Source organism: Chiloscyllium punctatum, chromosome 17, assembly GCF_047496795.1.
Source record: "Chiloscyllium punctatum isolate Juve2018m chromosome 17, sChiPun1.3, whole genome shotgun sequence".
In the NCBI taxonomy this organism is placed as follows: domain Eukaryota; kingdom Metazoa; phylum Chordata; class Chondrichthyes; order Orectolobiformes; family Hemiscylliidae; genus Chiloscyllium; species Chiloscyllium punctatum.
Window position 1 is genome coordinate 103,465,954 of NC_092755.1, and position 13,141 is coordinate 103,479,094.

The following is a 13,141-nucleotide window of genomic DNA, read 5'->3' on the forward strand; positions in this document are numbered from 1 at the left end:
GGAAATTGTCCCATAGTGCCCAGGGATGTGCAGGTTAGGGTGGATTGGCCGTGGGAAATTGTCCCATAGTACCCAGGGATGTGCAGGTTAGGGTGGGTTGGCCATGGGAAATTGTCCCATAGTGCCCAGGGATGTGCAGGTTAGGGTGGGTTGGCCATGGGAAATTGTCCCATAGTGCCCAGGGATGTGCAGGTTAGGGTAGATTGGCCATGGGAAATTGTCCCATAGTGCCCAGGGATGTGCAGGTTAGGGTGGGTTGGCCATGGGAAATTGTCCCATAGTGCCCAGGGATGTGCAGGTTAGGGTGGATTGGCCATGGGAAATTGTCCCATAGTGCCCAGGGATGTGCAGGTGAGGGAGTATTGGCCATGGGAAATTGTCCCATAGTGCCCAGGGATGTGCAGGTTAGGGTGGGTTGGCCATGGGAAATTGTCCCATAGTGCCCAGGGATGTGCAGGTTAGGGTGGATTGGCCATGGGAAATTGTCCCATAGTGCCCAGGGATGTGCAGGTGAGGGAGGATTGGCCATGGGAAATTGTCCCATAGTGCCCAGGGATGTGCAGGTTAGGGTGGATTGGTGATGGGAAATACGGGGTTACAGGGATAGGGTAGGAGTGTGTTCTGAGGACTATTGTGGACTGGATGGGCTGAGCAGCCTCCTTCCAGACTGGGTTCAGATCAGTCTGAGATCATAACACAAGGAATTGTGATCGGAAGAGAATTCGCTGGAGAAACTCAGCAGGTCTTGCAGTGTCTATGGAGAGAGAGAAAAAGAGTTCACGTTTCAGATTCAGTGGCCCTTCTTCAGAACATTGATGGGAACTCGGGAAAGGAGGTGGGGTGGGGGGGGGGGTGTGGGTATTTAGGCTGAAGATGGGGGGCACCGGGAGGCTGGGGAAAGAGTGGGTCAGTGGAGATGTAGCCCAGAGAGAGAGTGGGCGACAGTAAGGCAGACACAGGGTTGGTCGATGATGAGACAAGGAGAATTGGGTGAGGGGGGGTGTGGATGAGATGGTGATGCTCTCCCCCTCAAATCAAAACGAAAGATGAATAGGTGTGGTGGGGTTGGGAAAGACAGAACAGTTGGACAGCTTCAGCCCCTGGACCCAGTGCTGGCCCATCTGCACGGATCTCACGTACCTTCAGAGATGTGACACCTCCAAGCATTAAAATGTTTTACAGGGTTTCTGGGGATGGTGGGGGGGGGGGGTGTGGAGATTACAGGCTGTTTTTGTTGGAGCATAGAGAGAGGGAGAATGTTGGCAGCTGACTGAGGGGGGGGGGAGGTTCGGATTGTGAGGGGAATGGACAGGGTTAGTTTGATAGGAGGCAGCTTAACCTCAAACTCAAAAGGGTCAATGACAAGGAAAACGTGGTTTGGAGGGAGAGGGCAGGAGCTTCAGTGTCCCATTGTCAGGCTCCCTCTATAGAGTGTGTCCCATTGTCAGGCTCCCTCTATAGAGTGTGTCCCATTGTCAGGCTCCCTGTGTACGGGGTATCCCACGGTCAGGCTCCCTGTGTAGAGAGATGCCCCACAGTCAGGCTCCCTGTGTCGGGGATGGGGGCAGTGCAGTGCTCTGTTGAGTGTTCCTCTGGCCTGGGTCCCTGTGTGAGTGGACAAGATGTGACACCGCATGGAGGCCAGTACAGGACATTCTGCTCTCCCTGAGTGTGTCTCCCTGTGCTCACCACCCTCACTTAGCTCAGAACATTTCCACGCTAGACCACGATATCCCCTACTCACAGCCAGTAACCCCTTGTGAGACATGGCCCAATGCACTGTCCAACACACTCTGTCTCATACACTTACAACACTCAGACTCTCACACCCACACAAGTACTCACTCATGTACAGTCTCTTTCACACACATGCACACTGTCTCACACATTCGGATTCACACACACACACACACACTCTCACACACACACACACACACACACTCTCTCGCTGACTCACACACACATTCTTACACATACTGTCTCTCACACTCACTCACATACACACACACTCTGTCAGTCTCACACACACCCTCTCTCACTCACACACACACACACACACATATTGTCTCTCACATACACACGTTCTTAAACGCACTGTCTCCCATAAGCACATTCTTACGAACACACACTCTCCTTTTCGATTAGATTAGATTCCCTACAGTGTGGAAACAGGCCCTTCGGCCCAACAAGTCCACACCGACCCGCCGAAGAGTAACCCACCCAGACACTTCCCCTTTGACTAATGCACCTAACACTACGGGCAATTTCCCACGGCCAATCCACCCTGACCTGCACATCTTTGGACTGTGGGAGGAAACCGGAGCACCCAGAGGAAACCCACGCAGACACGGGGAGAATGTGCAAACTTCACACAGACAGTGTGAGGCTGGAATCGAACCTGGGACACTGCTGCTGTGAGGCAGCAGTGCTAACCACTGAGCCTCCCTCTCTCTCTCTCTTTCACATACACACTCTGTCTGTCTCTCTCTCTCTCTCTCCCTCTTGCTCTCTCTTAATAATTTAGTTTAATAATATCCCCCCTGTAACAGGGTGACCAGAACTGGACACAGTACTCCAGAACAACATCCTGCACAACCCCAACATGCCATCCTAATCCCTGTACTCCAAGTTCTGAGCAATGAAGGTAAGAAATGTCTTCTTAACCCCCCCCCCCCACATGACGTAAACTTCAAAGAATCATGTACCTACACCCCTAGGTCTCTCTGTTCTCCAACAGTACTCAGGGCCCTCCCAGGAATTGTGTAAGTCCTGCCCTTCTTGGGTTTTACCAAAATGCAATACCTCATGGTTATCCAAATTAAACTCCATCTACTCCCTCCTCAGCCCACTGACCCAACTGATCAAGATCCTGTTGTAATCTTAGTTAAACTCCGTCACTGTCCCACCAACCATGGTGACCTAACTAACCAGACCTTCGATATTTCAGTTCCGCATTTCTTGTGTCCATTAGACCGTGGCTGGTTCCTGGGCCAGCTGCAGTACAGCACGGGAACAGACCCTTCAGCCCATCACATCTGTGCTGACCCTGATGCCTGTACATGGTCCATATCCCTGTATTCCCATTTGTCTGTATGTGTCTAACTGCCTCTTAAACAGGAAGGGGGTGCTCAGAAAAACAAAGTTCCAGAGAAACGAAACGGGGCACGTTTAGGGAGCTACAAGCAAGTGAATTTCTGGGAGATTTAAATCCCACAGATGACTGAGGGGTGGCTAATGTTGTGCCATTATTTAAGAAAGGACAAGCCAGGGAACTATAGACCAGTGAGCCTGACTTCGGTGGTGGGCAAGTCGTTGGAGGGAATCCTGAGGGACAGGATGTACATGTATTTGGAAAGGCAAGGACTGATTAGGGATAGTCAACATGGCTTTGTGCGTGGGAAATCATGTCTGACCAACTTGATTGAGTTTTTTTTTTAAGAACTTACCAAAAGGATTAATGAGGGCAGAGCAGTGGACAATGTCTACATGGACATGAGCAAGGCGTTCGACAAGGTTCCCCATGGGAGACTGATTAACAAGGTTAGATCTCATGGAATACAGGGAGAACTAGCCATTTGGATACAGAACTGGCTCAAAGGTAGAAGACAGAGGGTGGTGGTGGAGGGTTGTTTTTCAGACTGGAGGCCTGTGACCAGTGGAGTGCCACAAGGATCAGTGTTGGGCCCTCTACTTTTTGTAATTTATATAAATGATTTGGATGCGAGCATAAGAGGTATAGTTAGTAAGTTTGCAGATGACCCCAAAATTGGAGGTGTAGTGGACAGCGAAGAGGGTTACCTCAGATTACAACAGGATCTGGGCCAATGGGCTGAGAAGTGGCAGATGGAGTTTAATTCAGATAAATGCGAGGTGCTGCATTTTGGGAAAGCAAATCTTAGCAGGACTTATACACTTAATGGTAAGGTCTGAGGGAGTGTTGCTGAACAAAGAGACCTTGGAGTGCAGGTTCATAGCTCCTTGAAAGTGGAGTCGCAGGTCGATAGGATAGTGAAGAAGGTGTTTGGTATGCTTTCCTTTATTGGTCAGAGTATTGAGTACAGGAGTTGGGAGGTCATGTTGCGGCTGTACAGGACATTGGTGAGGCCACTGTTGGAATATTGCATGCAATTCTGGTCTCCTTCCTATCGGAAAGATGTTGTGAAACTTGGAAGGGTTCAGAAAAGATTTACAAGGATGTTGCCAGGGTTGGAGGATCTGAGCTACAGGGAGAGGCTGAACAGGCTGGGGCTGTTTTCCCTGGAGCGTCGGAGGCTGAGGGGTGACCTTATAGAGGTTTACAAAATCATGGGGGGCATGGATAGGGTAAATAGACAAAGTCTTTTCCCTGGGGTGGGGGAGTCCAGAACTAGAGGGCATAGGTTTAGGGTGAGAGGGGAAAGATATAAAAGACCTAAGGGGCAACTTTTTCACACAGAGGGTGGTACGTGTATGGAATGAGCTGCCAGAGGATGTGGTGGAGGCTGGTACAATGACAACATTTAAGAGGCATTTGGATGGGGACATGAATAGGAAGGGTTTGGAGGGATATGGACCGGGTACTGGCAGGTGGGACTAAATTAGGTTGGGATATCTGGGTCAGCATGGACGGGTTGGGCCGAATGGTCTGTTTCCGTGCTGTACATCTCTATGACTCGAAATGGGACTAGATCAATTGAGGATATCTGGGTCAGCATGGACGAGTTGGGCCGAAGGGTCTGTTTCCGTGCTGTACAACTCTATGATTCTAAATGAACATTTGGGTGGCTTTTCTCCCAAGTATTGTAGACACAGAACAAATCCTGATGCTAAATGAATGTCTGGGTAATGTTTGTCCCAGGCTTCGGGAGAATACAGAGGCCAGGGATCTCTGGTCAGCTCCTGGGACGGTCTCGCTGAGGCTCACATCATTTTTGTGGTGTACTTGATGGCTTCCGACTGTGCGTCTGTGCCGCTGGAATGCAGCGCTCCCTCCAGCTCCACCGTGCGCTGAACTGGGCCTCGCAGCCTGCTCCAGAGTAGGAGTAGGCCAAAGCACAGAGCGATGCTGCCCAGGAAGCAGGCCGAACCCATGGTGAAGACGACTGGGAGGGTCTCTTCGTCCAGGACGGATGGTGGGTGGGGGTGAGGAGGAAGGGGATGAGGAGGAGGAGGAGACGAAGCCATGAAGCGAAGGCCTGGCGCCCGGGCCTCGCACAGGGAAGGGAAAGCATCGAGGGCGTACTCCAGCAAGGCCCGGCCTCGCGCCTGAGGCGGGCTGGAGCACTGGGGGTTCCCTAAATCCAGGCCTCCTCCCTCCGCCGCCAGCGCCAACCACCACAGGTCACAGTCGCAGGCCAAAGGATTCGCATCGAGCAGGAGGACCGACAGCCTGAGGAAGGCCGGCCCTTCGTAAAGGGTCCACAGTCGGTTCCCGCTCAGGTCCAGCTCCTCCAGGCCCTTCAGCCCCTCCAGCTCGGCCTGGCCCACCCAGGCGATGGCGTTGCCGCTCAGGTCCAGCGCTCGGGTGTCGGTCGGGAGGCCCCTGGGGACGGAGTGGAGGCCCAGGCCTCGACACGAAACCGTCTGGTTAGGGGGAGGCCAGCATTGGCAGGGCAGGGGGCAGTCCCAGCTCGGCACGGGGCTGAAGGCCAGGCAAGGCCAGGCCCAGAGGCAGAGGCAGAGGCGAAGCCACAGCAGAGGGAGCGGGGATGGGATCGTTCCCAGGCAAGGCCCCATCCTCCAGTCAGGGCCTGGTCCACTCTCTGTGCCGTCTTCCCCCTACTGGACAGAAGGGATTACTCTGTCAGAGAGTGCTCCTTGGTCTTAATGACCCCCTCAACCAACCCCCCCCCCTACTCCCATTCCCACTCCCCCCACACACTCCACCCTCATAGACCACAGCCCCTTTACAATCCTTCAATAACCACACCCATGTCCCCCAAAAGCTCACCCCCCTCCCAATGTGGGATCTTCCTTGTTAATTTACCCCCCCTCCCCTCCACCCCTCATTCAATCCCCCCCGATGTGGGATCTTCCTTGTTCATTTAACCCCCTCCCCTTCACCCTCATTCAATACCCCCCAATGTGGGATCTTCCTTGTTCATTTACCCCCCTCCCCTCCACCCCTCATTCAATACCCCCCAATGTGGGATCTTCCTTGTTCATTTACCCCCCTCCCTTCCACCCCTCATTCAATACCCCCCAATGTGGGATCTTCCTTGTTCATTTAACCCTCCCCTTCACCCCTCATTTAATTCCCCCCCAATGTGGGATCTTCCTTGTTCATTTAACCCTCCCCTCCACCCCTCATTCAATCCCCCCCAATGTGGGATCTTCCTTATTCATTTACCCCCCTCCCCTCCACCCCCCCTCATTCAATCCCCCCCAATGTGGGATCTTCCTTGTTCATTTAACCCTCCCCTTCACCCCTCATTCAATCCCCCTCAATGTGGGATCTTCCTGATTCATTTACCCCCCTCCCCTCCACCCCCCTCATTTAATTCCCCCCCAATGTGGGATCTTCCTTGTTCATTTACCCCCCTCCCCTTCACCCCTCATTCAATCCCCCTCAATGTGGGATCTTCCTTGTTCATTTACCCCCCTCCCCTCTGCCCCTCATTCAATCCCCCTCAATGTGGGATCTTCCTGATTCATTTACCCCCCTCCCTTCCACTCCTCATTCAATGCCCCCCAATGTGGGATCTTCCTTGTTCATTTACCCCCCTCCCCCATTCAATCCTCCTACCCCATGTCACGTGCACTCTCCCCCGATGTGGGACCCCTCCTTATTTGTTCATTTACCCCCTTCCCCTCCCAATGGGATCTGCCTCACCTTTTGAATCTGCCCTGGTATATCCCATTCTCTCAGGGTTCGCCCCCACCCCTGCACCTCCGCCTTGAAGGGAAGCAGAGGTCATTCAGCCCCACCCTCCCCCCTCCCCTGGGGCCTGCGCTAGCCTGTCTGGATGGACAGTTAGCCACCCCCATCTTTGCCCTTTGCTGTGTTCATCCCTCCCTCAGTGGGACCCGCCTCCACCATAGACCCGAGCAGTGCACTTCCAGCCTCCAAACCCCTTCTCCCTTCTCCTGTGCCCTGTCCCACTTTGTCTCCTTTGCCACCTCCCGTGAGTTGGAATTGGCATGGTGCCAAGCGGGAGGTGAGTTTGGGCGAGCAGGAGATGCCAATTCCGCCCTGGTCCCTTGGGGTGGGGAGGGTGGAGATTGTTGGATTGAGAACCCCCCCCCCCCCCCCCAGGACGTGCAGACGCCAACCCGAATCCTCACCTGTTCGACGTCGAGGGATTCCCCCCGACTCTCTCGTCGTCCCTCGCCCCTCTCCGTTCCGTTGGTCGGGGGTAGGGGGAGAGGGGTTTCGAAGGCAGAGTCCCAGATGTGGCCAAATGCTTCCCCCCCCCCCCAACCCTCCCCCACGTTTGGCGCACAACACCACACACACACACACACTCGGCACCGAGAGATCCTTGGAAAGCCAATGGCCTGCGAGTTGAGACTGGCCCCCCCTCAGAATCGAACCACCTCCTCAAAGCCTCCTTCCAGACACAGGGCAGTGGGCCGAGGGTGTGGGGTTTATATTAAAGACGGACCCCTCTCCGATCCTGGGTCTTGGCTGCTGAAGGGTTCGACGTGTGTCAAAATAATCCGTGATTCCCTGGGGTTGGGGGAGGGGGGGGAGGGGGAGAGGGAGAGAGAGAGGGAGAAAGAGTGACCAGCAGACAGAGTGAAGGCAACAGGAACTGAAAGAGAGAGAAAAAGAAAGAGAGAGAGAGAGACTGGCAAACAGAGAGAGAGAGAGATGGAGTGAAGGCAACAGGAATTGAGAGAGAGAAAAGGGAACAGGAGAACGAGAGAGAGAGAGTATGTGACTGCAAAATGGAGAGAGGGAATGAGTGAAGGAAACAGGAACTGAGGGAGAGAAAAGGGAACAGGAGAACGAGAGAGAGAGAGTATGTGACTGCAAAACGGAGAGAGGGAATGAGTGAAGGAAACAGGAATTGAGAGAGAGAAAAGGGAACAGGAGAACGAGAGAGAGAGTATGTGACTGCAAAATGGAGAGAGGGAATGAGTGAAGGAAACAGGAACTGAGGGAGAGAAAAGGGAACAAGAGAACGAGAGAGAGAGTATGTGACTGCAAAACGGAGAGAGGGAATGAGTGAAGGAAACAGGAACTGAGGGAGAGAAAAGGGAACAGGAGAACGAGAGAGAGAGTATGTGACTGCAAAGTGGAGAGAGGGAATGAGTGAAGGAAACAGGAACTGAGGGAGAGAAAAGGGAACAGGAGAACGAGAGAGTGAAAGGTAAACAGGGAGAGGGATGGAGTGAAGGAAACAGGAATTGAGAGAGAGAGAGAAAGAGACAGTGAAGATTAAAGTGTGATAATCACTGACCGAAGGTGGAAGGTCGGCTCACGGATTGATTGTTGAAGTTGTGATTGAGTTGATTAGGAGCAGGCTTCCTGAACACCAGTTGGTTTCCCTCCTGACTCTCTCCGTGCCTGGGGGGGGGGGGGGGGAGGGGCAGGAGGTTAATGTTAATGTCACAGTGTGTGATGAGCTATCGACAGCTGAGTCCATATATACCCTGGTCATCCTAAACCAATCGAGGAGGATCCCTGGTGTCTGGTATCACGGAGATAGAGACCTTGACCCCAACCAGTCAACACTAGGGCCTGGGACCAACTCTCAGATTCACCATGGCCATTCGGTCCAGCCTGCCCACCCCGCTTCTATCTCCTTGTGCCTATACGCTGCCCAGTATTTCTATCCAACCCACTGTCCAGTCCCCCCTCTCCTGAATGCCCCCGCCACACACACACACACACACACACACACACTGGGGGAGAATCCCTCTGATCCTCCCACCCCCCTCTCCCCTCACATCGTGTCACCTTAATTCCAAGCCCCCTCCCCCCCGTTCTTTTTATGAGAGGGAATGGATTCTGTCTCTCTCTCTCTCTCCTCGGCCCAGCACCGTCCCCCCTTCATGCCTTGGATCTCTCCCTCTCTCTCCCCCCCCCCCCAGAGAGAACAATCCCCATCCCCACTTTCTTCAGTCCCTCCTCGTCCCTGAGGCGTCTTAATCCTGGCCCTGTTCATGTCACTCTCTGCACCCCCCCCCCTCTCTCTCCCCCTCCCTGTCTCTCCCTCTCTCTCCCTCTCCCCCTCCCTGTCTCTCTCTCTCTCTCCCTCCCTGTCTCTCTCTCTCTCTCTCTCTCTCCCTCTCTCCCTCCCTGTCTCTCCCTCTCTCTCCCTCACCCCCTCCCTGTCTCTCTCTCCCCCTCCCTGTCTCTCTCTCTCTCCCTCCCTGTCTCTCTCTCTCTCCCTCCCTGTCTCTCTCTCTCTCTCTCTCTCCCTCTGTCCTTCTGTCTCTGTCTCTCTCTCTCTCCTCTCTGTCACTCTCTGCACTCTGTCTCTCTCTCTCTCTCTCTCTCTCTGATTCTCTCTCTCTGTCTCTCTCAATCTCTTTCTCTCTGTCTCTCTCTCTCCCCTCTCTGTCTGTCTGTCCCTCTCCCTCTCTCTCTCTCACTTTGTCTCTCCCTCCCTCTCTCTCTTTCTTTGTCTCTCCCTCTATCTCGCTCTCTGTCTCTCTCTCCAACTGTCTGTCTCTCTCTCTGTCTCTCTCTCTCTCCATCTCTGTCTGTCTGTCTTTCTCTCTCTTTCTGTCTCTCTGTCCCTCCCCCGTCTCTCTCTCTCTGTCTGTCTCTGTCTCTGTCTCTCTGTCTCTCTCTCTCTCTCTCCATCTGTCTCTCTCTCTCTCCGTCTGTCTCTCTCTCTCTTTCTCTCTCTCTCTCTCTCCCACTCCGTCTGTCTGTCTCTCTCTCTCCGTCTGCCTCTCTCTCTCTGTCTGTCTCTGTTTTTTTCTCTCCCTCTCTCCCTCTCTCTCCGTCTGTCTCTCTCTCTCTCTTTCGCTCTCTCTCTCTCTCTCTCTCTCTCCATCTGTCTCTCTCTCCGTCTGACTCTCTCTCTCTCTGTCTCTGTTTTTTTCTCTCCCTCTCTCTCCGTCTGCCTCTCTCTCTCTGTCTCTGTTTTTTTTCTCTCCCTCTCTCCCTCTCTCTCCGTCTGTCTCTCTCTCTCTCTCTCTCCCTCTCTCCCCCTCTCTCTCCGTCTGTCTCTCTCTCTCTGTCTCTGTCTGTCTGTCTGTCTGTCTCTGTCTCTCTCTCTCTCTCTCATGCATTCCCATCTTCCCCATAATGTGGGACCCACACCTGGACACAATACTGCAGCTGAGATCTTGTACAGATCTAGATCCACTTCCTGGCTCTTGTACCCTGTGCCCCTGTTAACAAAGCCAAGGACACTGTCTGCTTGACTAACAGCAGCATCGACTTGTCATACAGCCATAGAGATGTACAGCACGGAAACAGACCCTTCGTCTCAACTCGTTCATGCTGTCCCAGATATCCTAACTTCATCTCGTCCCATTTAGAGTCATAGAGATGTACAATCCTCACTGCCCCCCTCCCTCTCTTCCCCCCTTTAAAACCGACATCGCAGGTAGATAGGATAGTGAAGAAGGTGTTTGGTATGCTCTCCTTTATTGGTCAGAGTATTGAGTACAGGAGTTGGGAGGTCATGTTGCGACTGTACAGGACATTGGTTAGGCCACTGTGGGAATATTGCGTGCAATTCTGGTCTCCTTCCTATCGGGAAAGATGTTGTGAAACCTGAAAGGGTTCAGAAAAGATTTACAAGGATGTTTCCAGGGTTGGAGGGTTTGAGCTACAGAGAGAGAGGCTGAACAGGCTGGGGCTGTTTTCCCTGGAGCGTCGGAGGCTGAGGGGTGACCTTATAGAGGTTTATAAAATTATGAGGGGCATGGATAGGATAAATAGGCAAAGTCTTTTCCCTGGGGTGGGGGAGTCCAGAACTAGAGGGGCATAGGTTTAGGGTGAGAGGGGAAAGATATAAAAGAGACCTAAGGGGCAACTTTTTCACCCAGAGGGTGGTACGTGTATGGAATGAGCTGCCAGAGGATGTGGTGGAGGCTGGTACAATGACAACATTTAAGAGGCATTTGGATGGGTATATGAATAGGAAGGGTTTGGAGGGATGTGGGCCGGGTGCTGGCAGGTGAGACCAAAGTTTTGGGCGGCACAGTGGTTAGCACTGCTGTCTCACCGCGCCAGGGACCTGGGTTCAATTCCCAGCCTCAGGCGACTGACTGTGTGGAGTTTGCACATTCTCCCCGTGTCTGCGTGGGTTTCCTCCGGGTGCTCCGGTTTCCTCCCACAGTCCAAAGATGTACAGGTTAGGGTGGGTTGGCCATGCTAAATTGCCCGTAGTGTAAGGTGTCCAGGGATGTGCAGGTTAGGGTGGATTGGCCGTGAGAAATTGTCCCATAGTGCCCAGGGATGTGCAGGTTAGGGTGGATTGGCCGTGAGAAATTGTCCCATAGTGCCCAGGGATGTGCAGGTTAGGGTGGATTGGCCATGGGAAATTGTCCCATAGTGCCCAAGGATGTGCAGGTTAGGGTGGATTGGCCGTGGGAAATTGTCCCATAGTGCCCAGGGATGTGCAGGTTAGGGTGGATTGGCCGTGGGAAATTGTCCCATAGTGCCCAAGGATGTGCAGGTTAGGGTGGATTGGCCGTGGGAAATTGTCCCATAGTGCCCAAGGATGTGCAGGTTAGGGTGGATTGGCCATGGCAAATTGTCCCATAGTGTTCGGTCTGGATGGGTTGCTCTTCAGAGGGTCTGTGGGGACTTGCTGGGCCGAAGGGCCTGTTTCCACGCTGCAGGGAACCTAATCTGATTAGGTTGGGATATCTGGTCGGCATGGACGGGTTGGGCTGTACATTGAGCTTTCAGGAGGGGACGGGGGGGGCAGGGTGTGGGGAGGCTCTGGCAAGGGGATGCCTCTCACCGTCGAGCAACCCCCGGGTTACCCAGGGCTGGGTGGAATCGGCGGGTTGGGGGTGGGGGAACGGTGTTATCTCTGGTTCGGGTTCTCTCCCTTTGCTCCTGCACCTTCCCACAACCCCCCCCCCCCACCCACCCCACCCCACCCCAGCCGCTGGCGTTTCCGACTGTAATCCAGAGCGGGCCGCCTCTGCATTAGCGTAGCCGCCCGCAGCCAAGAGAGCTTCCCCGGCCTGGAGTGCCAATTCTAATCCAAACTCCCCCCTCCTCTCCAGTCACAGAGTAAATCCCCTTAAATCTCCTTTCGCTGGCAGAATCCACTCCAGTCAGCTCTCGCAGTCTGTCGTCTCCCTGTCCAGACGGTCAAGTCCTCAGGGAGGGGAGGGTGGGGGAGTGTGCGCCTGAGGCCTGGGTAAAACGGCGTGGGTTTTACAATCCAGAGTCTGGAGGCGCAGGTTGGGGGGGGGGGGGGGGCGATAAACGGAGCCGCCCGTCAGGGTAAGCCTGCTTCCCCACCCTCTCTCCCAGCAGTGCCTCAGAGACCTACTCCCACGCCCAGGCTTCAGTCCCGGCCTAATCTGGGACTAGGCCTTCCCCTCAATGGCCGAACCGTGAACCGGTGAAGGGAGCTGGGGTGTGTGCGGTGGGGGGAAGGGGAGGGGGGAGGGGCGTTGTCCAGGCTGGGCCGAATGGCCTCAGGCTCGAGAAATCTCTAAAACGGGACTGGGGGGTGGGGTTTTTAAAATAAATTCTTTAATCGCTTCCACCGCTGAGAAACCTCAGTCCTGTTTTCGTAGTAAAACAGTGACTGGTCCTTTGCCTTTCAGGAAACTTATTTGCTGGTGAGTATTTTACGATGCGGGCAATCGCACAATATTGGATCCAGAAGAGGCCGCTCAGCCCTTTCCACTGCTAGCCCCTCCCCCTCTCAGCGGCTAATCCGTGGACTCTGAATTGCCATCTGCTCCCCTCCTCCCCTCCACCCCCCCCACCCATATTACCTTCCACCTGCTCCTTACTCATTGACAATCACGACTCCAAAGTATACCTGCCCCGAACACTCTTGGAGGGAAATGTCCAGCTCGCCCCTTATCTCCGTGTCCAATGTCACCTTCACCCAGTGAGTTCGGGAGCCGGTGGGATTCTCTGACACAGCCGACAGTCAGGGCGGGAACATTGACTGTTTCCAATAACAGTACAGCACACGAACAGGCCCTGCGGCCCACAATGATCGTGCTGAACATGACCCCAAATCAAACTGGTCCCCCCCTGCCTGCCTTTGGTCCA

General features: G+C 54.0%; 2 protein-coding genes across 3 annotated transcripts in view; one reads left to right on the forward strand and one right to left on the reverse strand.

Moving 5' to 3' along the window:
• The window catches only part of LOC140487664 (semaphorin-4B-like), a gene marked incomplete at its 3' end in the record, with an annotated part of 95,278 nt that overhangs the window by 42,516 nt on the left and 39,621 nt on the right, over nucleotides 1–13,141 (forward strand). Inside the window, exon 3 of the mRNA XM_072586948.1 lies at nucleotides 12,682–12,696. The remainder of the gene's footprint in view (nucleotides 1–12,681; nucleotides 12,697–13,141) is intronic.
• LOC140488195 (uncharacterized) overlaps nucleotides 289–13,141 on the reverse strand; it is a 22,899-nt gene continuing 10,046 nt past the window's right edge. Inside the window, exons 2-4 of one of the 2 annotated variants that reach the window (XM_072588089.1) lie at nucleotides 8,385–8,491; nucleotides 7,264–7,609; nucleotides 289–5,760 (exon numbers count right to left, since the gene is read on the reverse strand). In XM_072588089.1, the coding sequence (XP_072444190.1) occupies nucleotides 4,900–5,715 (816 nt within the window). In that variant the 5' untranslated portion in view covers nucleotides 5,716–5,760; nucleotides 7,264–7,609; nucleotides 8,385–8,491 and the 3' untranslated portion in view covers nucleotides 289–4,899. Of the gene's footprint in view, nucleotides 5,761–7,263; nucleotides 7,649–8,384; nucleotides 8,492–13,141 lie in introns of both variants that reach the window. The other variant, XM_072588088.1, reaches the window with a different exon arrangement.